The 25,425-nt window shown below is 50.5% G+C and overlaps 2 protein-coding genes across 5 annotated transcripts in view; one reads left to right on the plus strand and one right to left on the minus strand.

The window, feature by feature from the left end:
* Positions 1-1,079, minus strand: part of LOC134339984 (T-cell surface glycoprotein YE1/48-like) — a 63,774-nt gene extending 62,695 nt beyond the window's left edge. The window contains exon 1 of the mRNA XM_063036815.1: positions 1,005-1,079. Within this exon, the coding sequence (XP_062892885.1) occupies positions 1,005-1,014 (10 nt within the window). The 5' untranslated portion in view covers positions 1,015-1,079. The remainder of the gene's footprint in view (positions 1-1,004) is intronic.
* Positions 1,080-12,608: 11,529 nt separating this feature from the next.
* The window catches only part of LOC134339908 (CD209 antigen-like protein C), a 41,768-nt gene continuing 28,951 nt past the window's right edge, over positions 12,609-25,425 (plus strand). For 2 of the 4 annotated variants that reach the window (XM_063036688.1, XM_063036692.1), the window contains exon 1: positions 12,609-13,464. In XM_063036688.1, the coding sequence (XP_062892758.1) occupies positions 13,317-13,464 (148 nt within the window). In that variant the 5' untranslated portion in view covers positions 12,609-13,316. Of the gene's footprint in view, positions 13,465-22,195; positions 22,860-25,425 lie in introns of those variants that run through there. The other 2 variants (XM_063036689.1, XM_063036691.1) reach the window with 2 other exon arrangements.

A 25,425-nucleotide genomic window follows, 5' to 3' on the forward strand; every position in this document is an offset into this window, starting at 1 on the left:
CTCTTCATGTAGAATGCCTTGGGGTTTTCCTTAACCTTGTCTGCCATGGCCTTCTCATGGTCCCTTCTGGCTTTCCTAATTTCATTCTTAAACTCCTTCCTGCTAGCCTTATAATCTTCTAGATTCATATCATTACCTAATTTTTTTTGAATCTTTCGTAAACTCTTCTTTTCTTTTTGACTAGATTTTCCATGGTTCCTGTACCCTACCATCCTTTTCTTGTCTCATTGGAATGTACTTATGCAGAACGCCATGCAAATATCCCCTGAACATTTGCACATTTCTGCCATACATTTCCCTGAGAACATCTGTTTCCAATTTATGCTTTCAAGTTCCTGCCTGATAGCTTCATATTTCTCCTTACTTCAATTAAACGTTTTCCTGACTTGTCTATTCCTATCTTTCTCCAATGCTATGGTAAAGGAGATAGAATTGTGATCACTATCTCCAAAATACTCTCCCACTGAGAGATCTGACACCTGACCAACTTCATTTCCCAATACCAGATCAAGTACAGTCTCTCCTCTTGGAGGCTTATCTACATATTGTGTGAAGAAACCTTCCTGAACACACCTAACAAACTTCACCCCATCTAAACCCCTTGCTCTCGGAAGATGCCAATCAGTATTTGGGAAATTAAAACCTCCAACCACGACTACCCTGTTATTATTTCCCCTTTATTTTAAATCTGGCCTGCAGCTTCCCTTCGCGTCCAGGGCTGCCGTCCGTTCCTTTCGCACTTCTGGGAACACATGTTGGTCAGGACCTCTCCTGCTCCCAGTCCACCTCTGCCATTCTGCCTTCATCATCTGCTCGCTGAATAAATCGCTCACTTTATCCAGCATTAAGGACTCGGGACATGCCCCTTCCTCGTTACTACCAAGAAATACGTGAGCCTGAAGACCAACGCTCGGCATTTCAGGAACAGCTTCTGCCCCGTCCGCCAGCAGATTTCTGATCGGACCATGAACCGGTGGCCGCCACCTCGTTATTTTGGCACTTACTCATCGACATGCTGGTCAATGTTCTCAGCAGTGGAAAGGGCGAGCAGCTTCAACTTCCTGGGTGTCAACATCTCTGAAGATCGGTCCTGGGCCCGACATATGGGGGCGATTGCAAAGAGAGGCTATGTTTCGTTAGGAGCCTGGACTGAAACCGATTGGTTCTCTTGTGACGTGGGTGATCACGGTCTTTCCAGTTTCTACAGAACTCGTTTGCCATCGCCTTCTTCCGGGCAGTGTTGTTGCAAGACGGGTGACCCCAGCCATTACCAATACTATTCAGTGACTGTCTGCCTGGCGTCAGTGGTCGCACAACCAGGACTTGTGATATGCACCAGCTGCTCGTACGGCCATCATCGCGTTCACGTGACCCTGATCGGTGGTGGGGGGGGGGCGCTAAGCCGGTGCTACACCTTGCCCAAGGGTGACCTGCAGGCCAGTGGAGGGAAGTCCTGTCTTACACCTCCTTTGGCCCCGACACCACCGTAGATTATTGAGAATATTTATGATGTCCTACTGATTTTTGCACTGACTAGGTATATTATGGAAAGAGTCAACGGATTACTTTTAATAAATCAGAGAGATTTGATGTGTTAGGTTGACTGGCTTGAGGAAATGTTACCACTGAATTGTTGAATAATGGTGTCCTTTGACTTATGCACTGACCAGGTTCAGTATGGAAAGAGACAAAAGATGATTTTTTTAAACTGCCAATAGAGTTACGTTATATGGATCAGAATGTTGGACAGCATCTAGTAACATGAGGCAGCAGAGATGTGGCTTTTGAGGAGGATGCAAAGAATATCATGGACAAAACGAACATCTAACGAGGATGTCATGAACAGAGCAAACACAAAAAGAGAAATAATATGAGATCATGAAAAGGCAACGTAACTTCGTTGGACATGTGATCAGGAAAGAGGAGTTAGAATGCATGGGGAAAGATTGAAGGGAAGAAAGCAAGAGGAAGACAAAGACAAACTATGATGGAGACAGCAGCCAGAGAACTGGAAATGAATTGATCCACTTGACCCGAAACAGGAATGTGTGGGCCATGGCAGTCAAAGCTCAATCCGGGCATGGCACCTGATGGCGATGATGATGATAGACTTTTGATGTGTGAAGTTGACTGGCTTGTGGAAACGTTAACCCTAAATTATTGAATAATGGTGACTACGCTGGGCAGCAGGGTGGAGATGCGTCTGTACCAAATGAGGTGTAAGGTGCTCCTTCCCTCCACTAGCCTGCAGGCCACCCTCCGGCAAGGTGTGCCATCTGCTTAGGCCCCTCCCACCCCCCACCCGGAATAGGGTCACATGAAGCCACGGGAGCAGGTTCGGTACGAGCAGCTGGTGCATATCACAAGTCCTGCTGACTCCACCATGGACAATCTGTAGAAGAGTATTGATAATGGCTGGAGTCACCCACGCTGTAAAGACCCCGCCCAGAAGGAAATGGCAAACCACTTCCGCAGAAAAATTTGCCAAGACAATCGTGGTCACCACAATTGGCTACGTCATGCGACATGGCACATGGCGCCGATGGTGATACTGACCAGGTACAGTATGGAAAATGCCAAAAAATATCTTTTAATGGGTTTGATGTGTAGAGTGGACTGACTGGGAGAAATGTTAACAGTAAATTATTGCATTTTGGAGGAGAATTGCTATTTTCATTTTTTTAAATTATATATTTTATACTAGTTTAATAATATCTATAATTTTGACAGTGTCCAACTTAATCTTGGTTTACTTTGTTACTGATATGTATATTAGAGATAATTCTCCTCTTAATTGTATTTACACTCCTTTTAAATCAATAAAAAGATTAATAAAGAAAGTATTATTGTATATAGTTAATACATCGGACTAGGTACGGTATGGAAAGAGTCAAAAGACTATGCTTTGATCGATTGGAGAGATTTGATGTGTGAACTGACTGGGGGATTTATTGATGAGAAGTAATATTGAAAAATTGCGGAGAGAGCTCGTGGATTGGATGCCTATCGATTGCGTTGATAATGAGAGATGGGGGATATCAGTGCAAGGTAATTGAGACTAATTATTGAGCACAGATTCTGTGGACAAACTCTTGAACATTTAGTTTAGGAAAATATGATCAATAAGACAAACATGGATTATAGGGATTACTTCTTGATGTTATGTTGGGAATAATTATTTATTTAGAGATAAAGTGTGTTTTAAGCCCTTACGACCCTTCAAGCTTGTGTCACCCCGACTTAAATCCAACCTAACCACAGGTCAATTTACAATGGCCAATGAACCCACCCGGTACGTCTTTGGACCATGGGAGGAAACCGGAGAACCCGGGGAAAACCCATGCATTCCATGGGGAGGATGGACAGAGACCCCTTACAGATGACACTGGAATTTAACTCTGAACTCCGACACCCCGAGCTGTAATAGGGACACGCTAACTGCTACGTTACCGTGGCGACCAATGGTAACATGAATTGGGTCCAACAGTGATACCCAACTTGGATTAGCTTTGATCAGGGATTACGCTGCTGGAGATTAGTTGTTTGTGGATTTAACAAATTAATTATCTATCATATACACTCAGTGACTGATCATTAATGCAAAATCTAATCAGCCAATCATGTGGCAGCAACATAAAAGCATGCAGGGTCAAGATGTTTAGTTGTTGTTCAGACCGAACATTAGAATGGGGGAAGAAATGTGATCTAAGTGACTTTGACCATGTTACGATATTTGTGGCAGATGGAGAACGTAGAACATAGAATAGTACAGCACAGTACAGGCCCTTCGGCCCACAATGTTGTGCCAACCCTCAAACCCTGCCTCCCATATAAGCCCCCACCTTAGATTCCTCCATATACCTGTCTCGTAGTCTCTTAAACTTCACTAGTGTATCTGCCTCCACCACTGACTCAGGCAGTGCATTCCACACACCAACCACTCTCTGAGTAAAAAACCTTCCTCTAATATCCCCCTTGAACTTCCCACCCCTTACCTTAAAGCCATGTCCTCTTGTATTGAGCAGTGGTGCTCTGGGGAAGAGGCACTAGCTATCCACTCTATCTATTCCTCTTATTATCTTGTACACCTCTATCATGTCTCCTCTCATCCTCCTTCTCTCCAAAGAGTAAAGCCCTAGCTCCCTTAATCTCTGATCATAATGCATACTTTCTAAACCAGGCAGCATCCTGGTAAATCTCCTCTGTACCCTTTCCAATGCTTCCACATCCTTCCTATAGTGAGGTGACCAGAACTGGACACAGTACTCCAAATGTGGCCTAACCAGAGTTTTACAGAGCTGCATCATTACATCGCGACTCTTAAACTCTCGACTTATGAAAGCTAACACCCCATAAGCTTTCTTAACTGCCCTATCTACCTGTGAGGCAACTTTCAGGGATCTGTGGACATGTACCCCAAGATCCCTCTGCTCCTCCACACAACCAAGTATCCTGCCATTTACTTTGTACTCTGCCTTGGAGTTTGTCCTTCCAAAGTGTACCACCTCACACTTCTCCGGGTTGAACTCCATCTGCCACTTCTCAGCCCACTTCTGCATCTTATCAATGTCTCCCTGCAATCTTCAACAATCCTCTACACTATCTACAATACCACCAACCTTTATGTCGTCTGCAAACTTGCCAACCCACCCTTCTACCCCCACATCCAGGTGGTTAATAAAAATCACGAAAAGTAGAGGTCCCAGAACAGATCCTTGTGGGACACCACTAGTCACAATCCTCCAATCTGAATGCACTCCCTCCACCACCACCACCCTCTGCCTTCTGCAGGCAAGCCAATTCTGAATCCACCTGGCCAAACTTCCCTGGATCCCATGCCTTCTAACTTTCTGAATAAGCCTACCGTGTGGAACTTTGTCAAATGCAGTATCTCAGGAACTACTAATCTCCAGAGTTCAGAGAAAAACAATAAAAAAAAGAGCCAGTGGCAATCTTCTAGGTGAAAATGAGAGGTCAGAGGAGAATGGCCAGACTGGTTCAAGTTGACAGGAAAGTTACAGTAACTCACATAACCACACATTACAATAGTGGTGTGCAGCAGAGCATCTCTGAACGCACAACACATCACAGCAGCAGAAGACCACACAGGTTCCAGTCCGGTATCTAATAACGTGGCCACTGATTCCATACCTTATGGGGTCAAACACACGCCATGAAATCAGTTTGAACGTGATCTACTTCAGACAGGACACATTAAGCTCTCAGTACAGTGGCAGATCCCGACGTGCCAGTTATGGATAGGAGAGGAGCTGGCAGAACTGGTGGGCGATCAATAGGGGAGGGTTCGGTAGACCTGTTATCGACCAGAAACGGGTAGAGCAGCCGGTTATCGATCGGAGAGGTTCTGAATGGCTGATTATAAATCAGAGAGGAGCAGAGTGGCTGGGTATCGATCGACAAGACTGGGAATGGCCGGTTATCGATCGGAGAGGAGCAGAGTGGCTGGGTATCGATCGACAAGACTGGGAATGGCCGGTTATCGATCGGAGAGGTGCGGAGTGGCCGGGTATCGATCGACAAGACTAGGAATGGCCGGTTATCGATCGGAGAGGGGCTGAGTGGCCGGATATCGATCGGAGAGGAGCGGAGTGGCTGGGTATTGATCGACAAGACTGGGAATGGCTGGTTATCGATCGGAGAGGGGCTGAGTGGCCGGGTATCGATCGACAAGACTAGGAATGGCCGGTTATCGATCGGAGAGGGGCTGAGTGGCCGGATATCGATCGGAGAGGAGCAGAGTGGCTGGGTATTGATCGACAAGACTGGGAATGGCCGGTTATCGATCGGAGAGGGGCTGAGTGGCCGGGTATCGATCGGAGAGGGGCGGAGTGGCTGGGTATCGATCGGAGAGGTTCTGAATGGCTCATTATAAATCAGAGAGGGGCAGAGTGGCTGGGTATCGATCGACAAGACTGGGAATGGCCGGTTATCGATCGGAGAGGGGCTGAGTGGCCGGATATCGATCGGAGAGGAGCAGAGTGGCTGGGTATCGATCGACAAGACTGGGAATGGCCGGTTATCGATCGGAGAGGGGCTGAGTGGCCGGGTATCGATCGACCAGACTGGGAATGGTCGGTTATTGATTGGAGAGGGGATGAGTGGCCGGGTATCGATCAATCGATCGGGGAAGCTCCCTCCCCGGGACAGTACCCATCCCCCTCAGCACCTACAAGCATCTCCTCCTCTCCCTGCACTCTAATCCCTTTGTCCTGCCCTACGGCCTGCTCCCGCGGGCCCTCCAGCTGCCTCCCTCCCCTTGGTTGAGCCCCAGGCCCCGAGCCTCGACCTTTCCCTCCGCCGGCTACCACCCTCCCTGCACTTGGATGGGGGCGGGGCCAAAATGACGTTACCTCTTGACGTCACAAAGCGGGAGGGCGTCAGGCTCAACTACCACATGGCGCGGCGGCGCCAGTCACGGGGGCGAGGCGGGCAGAAAAGGGTTGTCGGACTGTCCAATCAGAGACCGGAGACCGGGCGGTGAAGACGTCACGGAGACGTTGGGGGGGCGGGGCGTGGGAAGGCGGTGAAAACAGGCGGTTAGATTTGAGAGAGGAGGCGGGGACGTCCCCACCGTGCGTGCTGCATCACAAAGGGACGATTGACGTCATGGCGCTCGGCCCGCCGTCTGGAATTGTCAGAGCGCATGCGCGTCACTTCATTTCTTTTCCTGCGGAGGGATTCTGCCGTAGTAACAGTAAGCAGGATCAATCAAAGAGCAGGAACATGGAAGATAATAAACTGTACAAATGCAAATATAAATAAACAGCAATAAATAACAAGAGCATGAAATAACAAGAGGAAGAGTCCTCAGAGTGAGACCATTGATTGTGGAAATCTCAATAGAATGAGAGTAGTTATCCCCGTTTGTTCAACAGCCTGATGGTTGAGGGGTAGTAACTGTTCCTGAACCTGGTGGTGTGAGTCCTGAGACTCCTGTACCTTCTACCTGATGGCAGCAGTGAGAAAAGAGCACGGCCTGGGGGGTGAGGATCTCTGACGATGGATGCTGCTTTTCTACGGCAACGTTTCCAGTAGATGTGCTCAATGGTTGGGAGGGGTTTACCTGGGATGTACTGGGCCCAATCCACTACCTTTTGTAGGATTTTCCACTCAACGTCATTGGTGTTCCCGTACCAGGGTGTAACGCAGCCAGTCAGCACACTTTCCACCACACAGCTACAGGAGTTTGCCAAGGTTTTCGATGACATGACGAAGCTCCACACACTCCTGAGGAAGGAGAGACTCTGTCGTGCTTTCTTCGCAATAATAGGTCCTCTGAGATGGTGACACCCAGGAATTTAAAGTTACTGACCCGCTCCACCTCTGATCCCCCGGTGATTACTGTCTCCTGGACCTCAGGCTTCCCTCTGCTGAAGCCTACAGTCAGTCCCTTGGTCTTACTGACACTGAGTGAGAGGTTGTTGTTATGACAGCACTCAGACAAGTTTTCAGTCTCCCTCCAGCATGCTGATTTATCACCCCCTTTGATACGGCCCAGAATGGTGGTGAGGTCAGCAAACTTGTATCTGGTGTTGGAGCTACCCTTAGCCCCACGGTCACGGGTGTAAAGCGAATAGAGCAGGGGGCTAAGGACACATTGCTGTGGTGCTCCTGTGCTGATGGGGGATTGTGAAGGAGATGCTTTTGCCAATTCAAACTGACTGTGGTCTACAAGTGAGGAAACCCAGGATCCAATTGCACAAGGGGGTATTGAGGCCCAGGTCTTGGAGTTTACTGATTAGTTTCAAGGGTGTTAAATGCCAAGGTGTAGTCAATAAAGAGCATCGTGATGTATGCTCCAGCGTTGCGTGAAGAGCCAATGAGATGGCATCTGCTGCAACCCTGTTGCTCCAGTAGGCAAATTGGAGCGGATCCAAGTTGCCACTCAGACAGCAGCTGATATGTGTCAACAGCAGCCTTTCAAAACACTTCATCATCATGGCTGTAAGTGCCACTGGGCAATAGTCATTGAGGCTGGTTACCATGCAACTCATGGGCCCCGGTACCACTGAAGCCTGCTCGAAGCAGGTGAGTTCCTCAGACTGCCAGAGCAAGAGGTTGAAGACACCAGCCAGATGGTCAGCACAGGTCTTCAGTCCTCGGCCAGGGGCTCCATCTGGACCAAAGGCTTTCTTTGCCTTCACTCTCCTGAAGGCAGCCCACACGTCATCTTCAGATATTCAGATCCCGAAGGTTCATTGGGAGACGTGGGGTGTGCAATAGTACCTCCCTGTTCCGGTGGTCAAAGTGAGCAGAAAAGGCATTGAGCTCATCCAGAAGTGAAGCTCTGCTGTCCCCATGTAGCTAGATTTAACTTTGTACGATCTTACGACATTCAAACCCTGCCACAGCTGTCAACTATCCCTCACTGATTCCAGTCTGGTCTGGAATCTCTGCTTTGCTGGTGAGATGGCTTTACAGAGATCATACCTGCACCTCTTGTAGCACTCTTCATCTTCAACCTGAACGCCTCTGACCTGGCTCTCAACAAATTCCAGATTTCATGGCTCATCCAGGGTTTCTGACTGGCGAAGACCCTGAATAATATTGTGGGGACACACTCATCTACAGCTGTTCTAATAATATCTTTTCAACCTTGGTGTAGTCATTCAGATCCTCAATTGTTTGGAATCAAATGACTTTCCTGCAATACCCCCACCCCAATACTAGCACCTGTCCCACACCGCTCCCACAGCACTCCACACCCGCCATTCCAACTATCCTTTCCTTCTGCCAGATTTACAAAATCTCTCTCCACTCCACGTTGACAAATACAGTACTGGGCAAAAGTGTGTGTGAACAACAAGAATTCTGCAGATGCTGGAAATTCAAGCAACACACATCAAAGTTGCTGGTGAACGCAGCAGGCCAAGCAGCATCTATAGGAAGAGGCGCAGTCGACGTTTCAGGCCGAGACCCTTCGTCAGGACTAACTGAAAAAAAGTGTGTGTGTTTGTCTGTGTGTGTGTGTGTGTGTGTGTGTGTGTGTGTGTGTGTGAGGGAGAGAGAGAGACAGAGATGTCCCATGTCAGCTACCCTGCAGAGTGTTATACGGCCAGCTACATCATGGTCGATGCTCAGCTGAAGGGTCCAAGAAGCACTATAAGGATCAGGTGAAAAAAGCTTTAAGGAAGTGCAAGATCAGACCCGAGGACCTGGAGGAGGTTGCTGCTGACCGTACCACGTGGCGATGGCTGTGTAGGGACGGGGTTCGTATTCTGGAGATGGAAAGAACAAGCTGAAGACAGCAGAAGAGAGCCAGGAGAAATGCAGCCATGGTTGCCACCACTACTACAGATACATTTCCCACCTGCAGTAGAGCGTGTGGGTCCAGGATAGGACTATATAGTCATCAAAGATCTCACCGTTAAAGGAGTGGACGTCAACATCGGATTGCGATGGACAACCAAAGAAGTGAGTGTGTTAAGACTTTTGCACAGTACTGAATATACAGAAAAGGTGGCAGAAAAAGGCCAGCAATCCTATGAAAGATTCTGCTCACCCTGCTTGTGGATTGCTTGTCCCTTTCCCATCAGGGAAGAGGCTCCTCGCCATCCAGACCAGGACTCAAAAACTGTGATCTTCTTTCAGTTAGTCCTGACGAAGGGTCTCAGCCCGAAACATCGACTGTACTCTTCCTGGAGATGCTGCCTGGTCTGCTGTATTGCAGCATCAGCAGATTTCCTCATGTTTGTGTTTTTAAATATTCCCTGAAATGTCAGGCTGATCAACACCTTCAACCCCACCACCACTACGTATCACCTAGTGTCGTACAACCAATCCAGGAATTCTGTTCTGTAGGGTTGTTTTGTATTTACATTTATTGTTTTCAATGTGCTTATTGTATCTTCGCGCTGCACTGGATTTGGGGGTAACAATCATTTCATTCAACTTTACACTCATTTCAATAAGAAATTTTTGACTCTCCGTTTCTGCAGCCCGGGCTGTGCTCTGTAATTTGCCAATTGCACTTCCTCCGTGATCAGTGAGTCCAACACCCGAGCCCCTCTCCAGGCTCCCCAGACCCCGGGACGGGTCGGCGGAACGCGCAGGCGCAGTGGCCCGCTGCTCCCGCCCCGCCCCTTTCCCGTGGCCCGGGGCAACGCGGCGCGCAGGCGCAGGAGAAGCCGAGGGTTTTGGTGGCGGTGGTAGGCCCCGATCGTCCCCGGGCCGCCTCACTCCCAGCGTGGGGCTCTTCAGCCAGTCCCGTACCGGGCCCACTGGTCCCCTCTCCCCCCGCTGCGCTGGTATAGTTGCTGCGAAACCCAATTGATCCCACTGCTTACTGGAGGAACCCTTGATTCGTCTTGCTCTGCCCAGGCTGTTCCCTGGTCTCCAACCCTCCTGGTCCATTTAACCCCCAGTCCGACTGCTCACTGGACGGGCTGGTCTGGGTCAGCCCCCGTTTAGACTGAACCCGAGTCATTCGGTACCCAGCACTGCGGTTTACTGGAGACACTGGGCCTGTTGACATTGTTATATGGTTATACCAGGTCTAGCCCCATTGCTTATTGGAGAAGCTGCCCTGTTTCACCCCCACCCCCCAGTCCAACTGACTGGCCCAATTCAAAGCCCCACTTCAGTCTCAATCTGGCCTGTTCCATTGTTAGTCCAACTGTTAATAAGACAAACTGGTTCTGCTCAACCCTCATTGAGGCTTAACACGAGTTGTTCAGCGCCCGGTACTACGGTTTATTGGAGAAACGGGTTTGAAGTACGGGTTTCTTCAACACCCAGTCGAATTGGGTATCATCCCATTTATCCACTAAATCCCATATTTATTGTTGACCTCCCCCCACCAAAGTGTTGTTTTAAGCTATTAAATCTAATGTTAGTCTAAATCTACTAGGCCAAACCTGCAATTTAATCAATTTCTATAAATTTGTACAAATTGTCAATCCCCTTATACTGTGCTTCAAAACTTCGTAATTAATTGAGCATCGTTTTAAGCTCTTTGTATCTTAAACCCATTAATTCAACTTATTTGATAAAATTGGCCTATTTACCCATTAAACTCACTTTCATTGTCTAAATGATATATTTAAATTTGAGATCGAATTAATACAGTTCAGACAAAATTGTCATTTTTACCTATTGTATCTAAGTAACATACAGCTTTTAACCTAATTAGTCCAACTTTATTGGATACAATTATCTTAACTCCTGTCTCAAAACTTAGTTAACTTATAAATGAAATTAATATGTTTATTGCAAAATTGTCATATTTGTACATCCAACTGATTTCTGTAGTGTAAACTGAATCTTTTAAATCCTATTACTTAAGTGTTTCATAGAGTTTAGTTGTGAAAAGAATATAGCTTGTAGTGAGTTAATATATTCTGCTATTAAAGCCAAATAATTCACTTCCATTGGATATAAATAAGTAATTATTATTTGTTATTAAAGCTGGTGAAATAAAATTACTATAAGTAGCATTAAGCAATAATAAGTATCCAATAAATCATTTAAAAAAATAAATTATCCCTTAAGCAATATAACTACTTTAATTATTTAATATTTCAATGTTTGATGTTGAATTAGTTAAAATAAATTGTTGATAATCAACTTTGTTTAACAGTGTCATCCTAATTAATTTATTGTAGAATATTTATTGTGAATATCTGGCAGGATATTTAATCTGCTACACTAGCATAATTAACAATCTAATATTAATACGACAATTTAAATAAATAAATCTTTAGTGATAGTTAATTAGATGCCAATTTGATTGGTATAAGATCAACATATGCAAGGCATAATCTCACAAAGATACTGACATTTTGCAATATCAGCATAATTGACAATGGAATGATAACAATTTTGCATTACAAATTATATTGTAAATTAATTTGTACATAATTAAGTATACTATATAATTGTATCTGAGTTTGTATTTAATTCAATAAGCTTTAAAGTCTAGTTAATTCAATTCTTTATTGGATATAAGCAAAATAATTGCTGTTAAATAATTTTAAAATTCCAAATAGATGTAGTACTGACTTAATTTGAATGTTTATTATATATAATAATTTACTCAGCTAAACTGTATATAAACCTGAAAATTAACAGTTATCTAAAATTGACGAATGTTCTAAAATTGCTAATTTATCAAGTTATTGTATATAGTTCCGTGGTTAATATTTAATTTTCTACTTATTGTGCATAGTAAACATTTAGGTTGCTGTTTGATTTCCCAGTGTGCTGGATTTAAGATACAAATAACTTAAATGGAAGTCAATTGGTTGTGAACATAGAGGAAATTAATCCCATGCCAACAATTCATAAAACTTTGAATTACTAATCTACTACAGTTGTCAGTCCAAGTCCATCTATGTAGGGATTTCTCAATTAAACAAACATAGATAATTCACTGTTTTGTTCTGCAGAAAGCCAAAACTAGGTGACAATACACATTTTAATAATTTCCCAGACATTTAGCTGTTGAGTATCTTATTTGGGACGGTTAATAGAGTACTTGACATTTCAGTTACAAAGCTAATAAAAAAGGTTAATATTTTAGCAGAATAACAAGTAATCAACGTATTTACCCAATAAATTAACAATTCATTAGGTAAATATGTTAATCAATTTAATTAAAACTCAATTTTAAATTTACTGTTACCAAAATAGTAGTTCAATTCAAAATCAACAAATTGAATAGTTCATAATTTTGCCATTAATTTTCAAGAACCGGTCCAGTTTGAGTGCAAAAACTGGTCAGTAAATGGTGCTGATGATTTAATCAGTTTTCAGCAACTGATCGCTCCTGTAAGCAGGACAAATATTAATCAAACATCCTGCACGTTATACAGAGAAATCTCAAATATTAAACGGCCATTTAAAGACTGTGAATGAATCTAATTCTCAAGCAGCGATAGACCTAGCCATCGCCTGAACAGGCAGGGGAGTGCAAAAACTCAGATGTGAGTAGTTGGCAAGGCTTCAAATCTGTTTCCCCAATCTTGGTTCAAGAAGGGCAGGAATGGGCACTCAGGCTCGGCAAAGAAACAGGATCATTCATTGAGCCCTGAATTTCACTACTGACTCTTAAGATAGAACGGGTAACCTGTCCGGCGTGTGTTCACTGGGAGAATCATTCGACGATGTACCAGGTACTGAGCGAATGGTTCGCTCAGATAACCCGAAGTGACGAACGCCAGCACACTTGCTAAACAGGAAGGAAATTGGGTTCAGCAATTATCCCAGATAGAGCAAGCATGGGACAAGTCCTCCGAAAGGATTGAGTAGGCGGGTCGGGGTTGGCGAGAGGGGCGCATAGCTCGTAAGCCCCTTCGATGGCCGATGAAGACGAGGAGGATGCGTGGGCCCCCGCAGAGGGGGGCCGGCCACAGAAGAGGGAGAGGACGACAGTCCAGGCCGCTGAGGAGGAAGAGAGCGCCAGCACTGAGAGCACGCCCAGCGTGGACGAGGAGGAGGAAGACGGTATGGATCACACAGTGAGGCGCTGAGGGTGGGGAATAAACAGGGCGGCCACTGGAAGCAAGCTGATGCAAAAGGGTCCAGTGACTGTTCTTAGAAAGTGTACGAAGGAGTGTAGACCAAACCCAACAGATGTCATGAGTGTGCGCGATGGGGCAACGTAAAGGGGGCTTCACACTGTGTCTGACCCCGGGGGTGTGTGATGGGACGGTGTAAAGGGGGCTTCGCTCTGTGTCAGACCCCGGGAGTGTGTGATGCGATGGTGCGCGGGAAGCTTCACTCTGTGTCTGACCCCGGGAGTGTGTGATGGGACGGTGCGGAGGGAGCTTCACTCTGTGTCTGACCCCGGGGGTGTGTGATGGGACGGTGCGGAGGGAGCTTCACTCTGTGACTGACCCCGGGAGTTTGTGATGGGACGGTGCGGAGGGAGATTCACTCTGTGTCTGACCCCGAGAGTTTGTGATCGGACAGTGCGTGGGGAGCTTCACTCTGTGTCTGACCCCGGGATTGTGTGATGGGACAGTGCGGAGGGAGGATCACTCTGTGTCTGACCCCGGGAGTGTGTGATGGGACGGTGTGGAGGGATGTTCACTCTGTGTCTGACCCCTGGGAGTGTGTGATGGGACGGTGTGGAGGGAGCTTCACTCTGTGTCTGACCTCCGGAGCGTATGAGGGGACATTGCACAGGGAGCTTCACTCTATGTCTGACCCCGGGAGTGTGTGATGGGATGGTGCAGATGGCGCTTCACTCTGTGTCTGACCCCGGGAGTGTGTGATGGGACGGTGAGGGGGGAGCTTCACTCTGTGTCTGACCCCGGGAGTGTGTGATGGGACGGTGCGGAGGGAACTTCACTCTGTGTCTGACCCCGGGAGTGTGTCATGGGACGGTGCGGAGGGAGCTTCACTCTGTGTCTGACCCCGTGAGTGTGTGATGGGACGGTGTGGGGGGAGCTTCACTCTGTGTCTGACCCCGGGAGTGTGTGATGGGACGGTGCGGAGGGAACTTCACTCTGTGTCTGACCCCGGGAGTGTGTGATGGGACGGTGCGGAGGGAGCTTCACTCTGTGTCTGACCCCGGGAGTGTGTGATGGGACGTTGCGGAGGGAGCTTCACTCTGTGTCTGACCCCGGGAGTGTGTGATGGGACGGTGCGGAGAGAGCTTCACTCTCTGTCTGACCCCGGGAGTGTGTGATGGGACGGTGCGGAGGGAGCTTCACTCTGTGTCTGACCCCGGGAGTGTGTGATGGGACGGTGTGGGGGGAGCTTCACTCTGTGTCTGACCCCGGGAGTGTGTGGTGGGACGGTGTGGAGGGAGATTCACTCTGTGTCTGACCCCAGGAGTGTGTGATTGGACGGTGCGGAGGGAGATTCACTCTGTGTCTGACTCCGGGAGTGTGTGATGGGACGGTGCGGAGGGAGCTTCACTCTGTGTCTGACTCCGGGAGTGTGTGATGGGACGGTGCGGAGGGAGATTCACTCTGTGTCTGACCCCGGGAGTGGGTGATGAGACGGTATGGAGGGAGATTCACTCTGTGTCTGACCCCGGGAGTGTGTGATGGGACGGTGCGGTGGGAGCTTCACTCTGTGTCTGAACCCGGGAGTGTGTGATGGGTCGGTGCGGAGGGAACTTCACTCTGTGTCTGACCCCGGGAGTTTGTGATGGGATGGTGCGGAGGACGCTTCACTCTGTGTCTGACCCCGGGAGTGTGTGATGGGACGGTGCGGAGGGAGCTTCACTCTGTGTCTGACCCCGGGAGTGTGTGATGGGACGGTGCGGAGGGAGCTTCACTCTGTGTCTGACCCCGGTAGTGTGTGATGGGACGGTGTGGAGGGAGATTCACTCTGTGCCTGACCCCGGGAGTGTGTGATGGGACGGTGCGGAGGGAGCTTCACTCTGTGTCTGACCCCGGGATTCTGTGATGGGACGGTGCGGAGGGAACTTCACTCTGTGTCTGACCCCGGGAGTGTGTGGTGGGACGGTGCGGAGGGAGATTCACTCTGTGTCTGACCCCGGGAGTGTGTGATTGGACGGTGCGGAGGGAGATTCACTCTGTGTCTGACTCCGGGAGTGTGTGATGGGACGGTGCGGAGGGAGCTTCACTCTGTGTCTGACTCCGGGAGTGTGTGATGGGACGGTGCGGAGGGAGATTCACTCTGTGTCTGACCCTGGGAGTGTGTGATGGGACGGTGCGGAGGGAGCTTCACTCTGTGTCTGACCCCGGGAGTGTGTGATGAGACGGTGTGGAGGGAGATTCACCCTGTGTCTGACCCCGGGAGTGTGTGATGGGACGGTGTGGAGGGAGATTCTTCCTGTGTCTGACCCCGGGAGTGTGTGATGGGACGGTGCGGAGGGAGATTCACTCTGTGTCTGACCCCGGGAGTGTGTGATGGGACGGTGCGGAGTGAGATTCTCCCTGTGTCTGACCCCGGGAGTGTGTGATGGGACGGTGCGGAGGGAGCTTCACTCTGTGTCTGACCCCGGGAGTGTGTGATGGGACGGTGTGGGGGGAGCTTCACTCTGTGTCTGACCCCGGGAGTGTGTGATGGAACTGTGTGGAGGGAGATTCACTCTGTGCCTGACCCCGGGAGTGTGTGATGGGACGGTGCGGAGGGAGCTTCACTCTGTGTCTGACCCCGGAGTGTGTGATGAGACGGTGTGGAGGGAGATTCACCCTGTGTCTGACCCCGGGAGTGTGTGATGGGACGGTGTGGAGGGAGATTCTTCCTGTGTCTGACCCCGGGAGTGTGTGATGGGACGGTGCGGAGGGAGATTCACTCTGTGTCTGACCCCGGGAGTGTGTGATGGGACGGTGCGGAGGGAGATTCTCCCTGTGTCTGACCCCGGGAGTGTGTGATGGGACGGTGCGGAGGGAGCTTCACTCTGTGTCTGACCCCGGGAGTGTGTGATGGGACGGTGTGGGGGGAGCTTCACTCTGTGTCTGACCCCGGGAGTGTGTGATGGGACTGTGTGGAGGGAGATTCACTCTGTGCCTGACCCCGGGAGTGTGTGATGGGACGGTGCGGAGGGAGCTTCACTCTGTGTCTGACCCCGGGAGTGTGTGATGGGACGGTGCGGAGGGAGCTTCACTCTGTGTCTGACCCCGGGAGTGTGTGGTGGGACGGTGCGGAGGGAGATTCACTCTGTGTCTGACCCCGGGAGTGTGTGATTGGACGGTGCGGAGGGAGATTCACTCTGTGTCTGACTCCGGGAGTGTGTGATGGGACGGTGCGGAGGGAGCTTCAGTCTGTGTCTGACTCCGGGAGTGTGTGATTTGACGGTGCGGAGGGAGCTTCACACTGTCTGACCCCGGGAGTGTGTGATGGGACGGTGCGGAGGGAACTTCACTCTGTGTCTGACCCCGGGAGTGTGTCATGGGACGGTGCGGAGGGAGCTTCACTCTGTGTCTGACCCCGGGAGTGTGTGATGGGATGGTGTAGGGGGAGCTTCACTCTGTGTCTGACCCCGGGAGTGTGTGATGGGACGGTGCGGAGGGAACTTCACTCTGTGTCTGACCCCGGGAGTGTGTGATGGGACGGTGCGGAGGGAGCTTCACTCTGTGTCTGACCCCGGGAGTGTGTGATGGGACGTTGCGGAGGGAGCTTCACTCTGTGTCTGACCCCGGGAGTGTGTGATGGGACGGTGCGGAGAGAGCTTCACTCTCTGTCTGACCCCGGGAGTGTGTGATGGGACGGTGCGGAGGGAGCTTCACTCTGTGTCTGACCCCGGGAGTGTGTGATGGGACGGTGTGGGGGGAGCTTCACTCTGTGTCTGACCCCGGGAGTGTGTGGTGGGACGGTGTGGAGGGAGATTCACTCTGTGTCTGACCCCAGGAGTGTGTGATTGGACGGTGCGGAGGGAGATTCACTCTGTGTCTGACTCCGGGAGTGTGTGATGGGACGGTGCGGAGGGAGCTTCACTCTGTGTCTGACTCCGGAGGGTGTGATGGGACGGTGCGGAGGGAGATTCACTCTGTGTCTGACCCCGGGAGTGGGTGATGAGACGGTATGGAGGGAGATTCACTCTGTGTCTGACCCCGGGAGTGTGTGATGGGACGGTGCGGTGGGAGCTTCACTCTGTGTCTGAACCCGGGAGTGTGTGATGGGTCGGTGCGGAGGGAACTTCACTCTGTGTCTGACCCCGGGAGTTTGTGATGGGATGGTGCGGAGGACGCTTCACTCTGTGTCTGACCCCGGGAGTGTGTGATGGGATGGGCGGAGGGAGCTTCACTCTGTGTCTGACCCCGGGAGTGTGTGATGGGACGGTGTGGGGGGAGCTTCACTCTGTGTCTGACCCCGGTAGTGTGTGATGGGACGGTGTGGAGGGAGATTCACTCTGTGCCTGACCCCGGGAGTGTGTGATGGGACGGTGCGGAGGGAGCTTCACTCTGTTTCTGACCCCGGGATTCTGTGATGGGACGGTGCGGAGGGAACTTCACTCTGTGTCTGACCCCGGGAGTGTGTGGTGGGACGGTGTGGAGGGAGATTCACTCTGTGTCTGACCCCGGGAGTGTGTGATTGGACGGTGCGGAGGGAGATTCACTCTGTGTCTGACTCCGGGAGTGTGTGATGGGACGGTGCGGAGGGAGCTTCACTCTGTGTCTGACTCCGGGAGTGTGTGATGGGACGGTGCGGAGGGAGATTCACTCTGTGTCTGACCCTGGGAGTGTGTGATGGGACAGTGCGGAGGGAGCTTCACTCTGTGTCTGACCCCGGAGTGTGTGATGAGACGGTGTGGAGGGAGATTCACCCTGTGTCTGACCCCGGGAGTGTGTGATGGGACGGTGTGGAGGGAGATTCTTCCTGTGTCTGACCCCGGGAGTGTGTGATGGGACGGTGCGGAGGGAGATTCACTCTGTGTCTGACCCCGGGAGTGTGTGATGGGACGGTGCGGAGGGAGATTCTCCCTGTGTCTGACCCCGGGAGTGTGTGATGGGACGGTGCGGAGGGAGCTTCACTCTGTGTCTGACCCCGGGAGTGTGTGATGGGACGGTGTGGGGGGAGCTTCACTCTGTGTCTGACCCCGGGAGTGTGTGATGGAACTGTGTGGAGGGAGATTCACTCTGTGCCTGACCCCGGGAGTGTGTGATGGGACGGTGCGGAGGGAGCTTCACTCTGTGTCTGACCCCGGAGTGTGTGATGAGACGGTGTGGAGGGAGATTCACCCTGTGTCTGACCCCGGGAGTGTGTGATGGGACGGTGTGGAGGGAGATTCTTCCTGTGTCTGACCCCGGGAGTGTGTGATGGGACGGTGCGGAGGGAGATTCACTCTGTGTCTGACCCCGGGAGTGTGTGATGGGACGGTGCGGAGGGAGATTCTCCCTGTGTCTGACCCCGGGAGTGTGTGATGGGACGGTGCGGAGGGAGCTTCACTCTGTGTCTGACCCCGGGAGTGTGTGATGGGACGGTGCGGAGGGAGCTTCACTCTGTGTCTGACCCCGGGAGTGTGTGGTGGGACGGTGCGGAGGGAGATTCACTCTGTGTCTGACCCCGGGAGTGTGTGATTGGACGGTGCGGAGGGAGATTCACTCTGTGTCTGACTCCGGGAGTGTGTGATGGGACGGTGCGGAGGGAGCTTCAGTCTGTGTCTGACTCCGGGAGTGTGTGATGGGACGGTGCGGAGGGAGCTTCACACTGTCTGACCCCGGGAGTGTGTGATGGGACGGTGCGGAGGGAGATTCACTCTGTGTCTGACCCCGGGAGTGTGTGATGGGACGGTGCGGAGGGAGATTCACTTTGTGTCTGACCCCGGGAGTGTGTGGTGGGACGGTGCGGAGGGAGATTCACTCTGTGTCTGACCCCGGTAGTGTGTGGTGGGACGGTGCGGAGGGAGATTCACTCTGTGTCTGACCCCGGGAGTGTGCGATGGGGCGGTGCAGAGGGAGCTTCACTCTGTGTCTGACCCCGGGAGTGTGTGATGAGACGGTGCGGAGGGAGCTTCACTGTGTGTCTGACCCCGGGAGTGTGTGATGGGACGGTGTGGAGGGAGATTCACTCTGTGTCTGACCCCGGGAGTGTGTGATGGGACGGTGCGGAGGGAGCTTCACTCTGTGTCTGACCCCGGGAGTGTGTGATGGGACGGTGCGGAGGGAACTTCACTCTGTGTCTGACCCCGGGACTGTGTGATGAGACGGTGCGGAGGGAGCTTCACTGTGTGTCTGACCCCGGGAGTGTGTGATGAGACGGTGCAGAGGGAGCTTCACTCAGTGTCTGACCCCGGGAGTGTGTGATGGGACGGTGTGGAGTGAACTTCACTCAGTGTCTGACCCCGGGAGTGTGTGATGGGACGGTGTGGAGTGAACTTCACTCTGTGTCTGACCCCGGGAGTGTGTGATGGGACGGTGCGGAGTGAGCTTCACTCTGTGTCAGACCCCGGGAGTGAGCGATGGGACGGTGCAGAGGGAGCTTCACTCTGTGTCTGACCCCCGGAGTGTGTGATGGGACGGTGCAGAGGGAGCTTCACTCTGTGTCTGACCCCGGGAGTGTGTGATGGGACGGTGCGGAGGGAGCTTCACTCTGTGTCTGACCCCGGGAGTGTGTGATGGGACGGTGCGGAGGGAGCTTCACTCTGTGTCTGATCCCGGGAGTGTGTGATGGAAGGGCTAGAGGAAATTATAATCTATTTACTCAGTCCATTTTCTATCTTATTGATTTGGTCATTATTTTCTGCGTCATATTGTTGAATTTTGATACTTTTATTTGTTGACTCGTACCGTGACAATCCCTGTCAGTGAATTCTGCTCTCTCAGTCATCTGTAGTGAAGTTTTTCCAGTCTGATACCTGCTCCTGCTGAAGGGTTCTGGGTGCAGAGGAGCCATTAGACAGAAGTGCAGACAGTGAGCTGGGAGCCCTGAGTGGCCACCTTGGGCTCGATCCAGGACCAGGCTGCTCCGGAGGTTTCCCCAACCAACTGTTTTGACCCACGCCCGCCCCTTCCTCCTCTCCGCCTGCTACTCAAAGATGAGCTGAGGGCTGAAACACTGCCCACCTACGGCAAGCAGGCTTTCACATGCACTGGGGGGCTGCATGTGATGCACACATTTGACATGGCACTGAGCTGCGGCCTCTTTCGAGGTCACGGGTCAGACTGCGTTATGTTAGCTTTTAGGTTTGCAGGAATGGTTTTGGGGAACAGAGCAAGAGGAGTTCAGGATCAGGTGAGAGGGTAGTGGGAGAATTACAGCACAAGAACATAAGAAATAGGAGCAGGAGTTGGACATCCGGCCCGTCGAGCCTGCTCTGTCATTCAATAAGATCGTGGCTGATCTGACCATAGACTCATCTCCACCTACCTGCCTTGTCGCCATAACCTTTATTTCCCCTACTACACAAAAATCTATCCAACCTTGTCTTAAATACATTTCCTGAGGCAGCCTCCACTGCTTCATTGGGCAGAGAATTCCACAGATTCACCACCCTCTGGGAAAATCAGCTCCTCCTCATCTCCATCCGTAATCTACACCCCCAAATCTTGAGAGTTGGTCCCCTAGTTCTAGTCTCAGCTACCGGTGGAAACAACTTTCCTGCCTCTATCTTATTTAACTCTTTCATAATGTTATGCGTAAGGGGGTTTCGTCTTTTATGTTACTGCGTAGGCTAATTAAAATGGCTTCTTTGTTATGTTATACTTGGGAATGCTTCTTTGTTATGTTAAACGCTGAGAAACTTTTTGCACTAGTAGCTTGTTTTGGGTTAGGCGGTGATAAGAGGATGTTATGAACCAATTGGATGTTACGATTGTGGTGTATCTGGAAAATTTGTATGCGCGGGGTTTTGGAGGCAGAAGGCGGGAAAGAGAGAGACAGAGGATGGACCAGGTGCTGTGATGTCCGCTAACGGGGTCGGACCCCGAGGAGGACGTTCAGCGAGGAGATGGACTCATGTGGAGCGTCTGGTTGACCACCGTTGTTGGTCCCAGGTGGCCGGTCCTGAGCTCCAACTGTTTGTGCACGAAGAGATTGAACTTTGATAAGTGTGGTGCCATTAGCGGACATCACAGCACCTGGTCCATCTCCTGTCTCTGTCTCCCGCCTTCTGCCTCCAAAACCCCGTGCATACAAATCTTCCAGATACACCAAAATCATAACAACTATCCCAGTTTGTTCGTAACATCTCCTTATCACCGCCTAACCCAAAACAAGCTACTAGTGCAAAAAGTTTCTCAGCATTTAACATAACGAAGAAGCATTCCCAAGTATAACATAACAAAGAAGCCATTTTAATTAGCCTATGCAGTAACCTAAGAGACGAAACCCCCTTACATATAAGATCTCCTCTCCTCCTTCAGACTTGCAGTGAGTACAGTCCCAGGCAACTCAATCTCTCCTCATAGTCTAACCCCCTCATCTCTGGAATCTACCTGGTGAACCTCCTCTGCACCGCCTCCAAAGCCAGTATACCCATCCTCAAGGATGGAGACCAGAACTGCACGCAGTACTCCAGATGCGGCCTCACCTGTACCCTGTACAGTTGCAGCATCACCTCCCTGCTTTTAAATTCAATCCTCTGGCAATGAAGGCCAGCATCCCATTTGCCTTCTTGATAGCCCGCTGCACCTACAAACCAACCTTTTGTGATTGATGCACAAGCACTCCCAGTCCCTCTGCACAGCAGCATGCTGTGATCTTTTACTATTTAGTTAATAATCTGCTTTTCCATTTTTTTCTCCCAAGGTGGATGACTTCATATTTACCAACATTGTACTCGGTCTGCCTGACCTTTGCCCACTCACTAAACCTATCTAAATCTCTCTGCAGACTCTCTGTATCTTCTACACAATTTACTTTTCCACTCAATTTAGTGTCATCAGCAAACTTAGATACACTACACTCAGTCCCCTCTTCCAGATTGTTAATGTATATCGCGTACAGTTGTGGGCCCAGCAGCGAGCCCTGCGGCTCACCACTCACCACTGATTGCCAGCCAGAGAACTAGATGAGAGACAGGAATCTGAACCACTGCTCCACGTTTGAACGCCACCCAACATGGACGCGTCCAGCAAGGGCGATGGCTGGTGCTCTCCCCAGATCAGTGAGTCATCTGCCTGTTCCAGGGTCGGGGTGCAGGATCGACGGTAACCCGCTAGCTCTGCGAATCATCGAGACCGGAGTTCCCGGCCTGCTGTTCGGAGACCCTGTGTCGGTGAGTGCAGAGCCCGAGGCCTGGAGTTCAGAGTCCTGTCATTGGCCAGTGCAGAGGCTGAGGCCTGGAGTTCAGAGTCCTGTCATCGGCCAGTGCAGAGGCTGAGGCCTGGAGTTCAGAGTCCTGTCATCGGCCAGTGCAGAGCCTGAGACCTGGAGTTCAGAGACCCATTGTTGGCAAGTCCAGGAGTCGATCCCGACGATCAAAGGCCGAAGGTCGAACAGAAGTTCAGAAATTGAGAACCGATGTCTCTGCTTCTGTGAGTCTGCTGGGCAGTCGAAGGGCCAATGTCTCTGAGTTCACAAATTAGTGGGAGGTTGGAGGCCTGAGGTTAGAGCACAAGGCAGCGGGGAGGAAAGGGGCTTGGTTTGCTGTTGTTTTTGGTTGCTTCTTGCTCTGCCGAGCACTCCGGGTAGTTGAAGGCCCAGTATCTCGGAGACCTTGGCCTGACTTGTGGTTCGAGCACTGGGTGGGTGGGCGGGAGGGGGGAGGAATGTGCTGTTGTGTCCTGTCTTGTAGCAGTCTGTGTCGTTTTGCCCAGCACGGTGGGTATGCTATGTTGGCGCCGATGTCTATGCCAACAGTTGCAGGCTGCTCCCACCCCCCCAGCACACCCATGGGTGCATTGGTTGCCCACGCGGACCGCCCAGTTCACTGTATGTTTCAAGGTACGTGTGGTAAGTAAATCTGAATGTGAAGTGCTGCAGGGATTCTGTCAGCGCTGTGCAGCTCGTTCTGCCCAGAACGGTTGTGTTGTGGGTGAGTCGGAGGGGAGCCCTCCAACAGAGACCCAAAAAGGTTCTACTGATGCTGTCAATCTTGGGCAACACGCACTAAGTACTGGAGGAACTCACACAAAACGCTGGAGGAACTCAGCAGGCCAGGCAGCATCTGTGGGAAACGGTAAACAGTCGGCTTTCGGGCTGAGATCCTGCAGCAGGACTGATGATGTAGGGACGCCCACAGTGCTGTTCGGGAGGGGATTCCAAGATTTTGACCCAGCGACAGTGACGGAACTGCTGGAAGTTAAAGGCCCAATGTCTCCGAGTCCTGATTCTGTGAGTCTGCTGGTAGTCATTTCCAAGTCAGGGTGGTGAGTGACTTGGAGGGGGATTTCCAAGTGGTGGTGATCCCAGGTACCTGCCGTTCTCGTCCCTCTAGTGGTTGTGGGTCTGCCTTAGGAACTTCGGGGTGTGGTTGCAGTGCATCTTTGTAGCTAGCACACACTGCTGCAGACATCTTTAGCACATAAATATGGCTAGGAAGCCCAGTACCGAATTTGTCAACGTCAACCGGGGAGCAAGTCTGTAAACCTGGGCAGGAGCAAATGCCGTTGGGAGTGGTGAGGGTGGAGTGCCACAGGAGGAGTGTGGGAGAAGTGGTAGAGTAGGAGTGCCCGGGGGTGGTGTGGGTGGTGTGGGTGCAGACACACCCAGCCCTGATGCACCAGGCAGGGTCGTTTGAATGCAAGCAATTGGTTTGTTGATCATCACAGAATGTCTGTCTCTGGTGCTTCCAGTTTCCTCCCCTCTCCGTTTCCCTGCCCCCTCCCCGTTCTCAGTCCACAACAGGACCCATATCAGAATCAGGTTTAACGTCACTCAGGTATGTCAATGATTTTTTTTGTGGCAGCAGTACAGAGCAATACATAAAATTACCACAGTCCTGGGCATCCTGGCTACGTTTATGTGCCTGGGGTTTTTGCACAATCCTGTATGTTGCAGTTGTACAGGTTGTTGTTGATGACTCAGATAGTTCTGAGACGTTTAGGTCAACCTTGTTATTGGAAAGGCGTTCAGAGTTCAAAGCAAAATTTATATGTGTCACCATGTGCAACCCTGAGATTCATTGTCCTGTGGGCATTCACAGCAAATCTACAGAATAGTAACTGTAACAGGATCAATGAAAGATCAAGTAGATTGCAGAAGGCAACAAACTGTGAAAATATAAATAAGGAACGGTACGTCGCATCCGGAGTTTCTCCGGTTCGCGGACGATTTCCCTCCACGCCTCTGTGACGTAGCGGGGAACCACGTACGAGGCAAGTTACAGCAGTGGTTCGCCATTGCCTTCTGCCGGGTGAGTTTCCAAAGAGATCACCAGCTTGTAACCCAGCACGGATGGGAAGCGTGCAGGGAAGCTGGCTGGATTCGAACTCGGGACCTGTCGTCCCGAAGTCCGACGCGGATGCCACTATGCCATCAGCCAGGTATAAATACATAGCAATAAATAACGAGAACATAAAATAACAAGATAAAGTGTCCTTAAAGTGAGATCTTTGGTTGTGGGAACACCAGAAGATGAGAGTAGTTATCCTTGTTTGCTTAAGACCCTGATGATCACGGGGTAGTATCTGTTGTTGGCCCTTAACGTTGACATTGTTAAGCCATACAGAGTACAGAAAGGGTACCGTCTGGTTTTGAGGCTCTGAATTAGAGGGGCAAGGTGGGCCGTGCTGGTGGAGCCAGGTACAATTGCAGAGTTTAACAGCCATTTGGACAGGCACGTGGAGGGTTATGGGCTGAGCGCGGGCAACTAGCACTAGTGGGGAGGATGCTGTGGTTAGCATGGACGAGTTGGGCCTGTTTCCATGCTGTATTACTTTAAAATTAGCTCAGACCAGACCGGTGAGGAAATTCCGTTGACAAGAACAGCCTGTCAGACTGTTCGATTGATGCTGCCATGAGATAAAGTAGAAACTACCAAAGTGATTCTGAAATTAGCTACACTGTAAAATACACTGAGCGTTTACAGACAAACAGATGATCACAGAGACACAAGAGATTCTGCAGATGATGGAAATCTTCCAAGTTTCAAAGTACATT

The sequence above is a fragment of the Mobula hypostoma genome, chromosome 31, assembly GCF_963921235.1.
Source record: "Mobula hypostoma chromosome 31, sMobHyp1.1, whole genome shotgun sequence".
NCBI lineage: Eukaryota > Metazoa > Chordata > Chondrichthyes > Myliobatiformes > Myliobatidae > Mobula > Mobula hypostoma.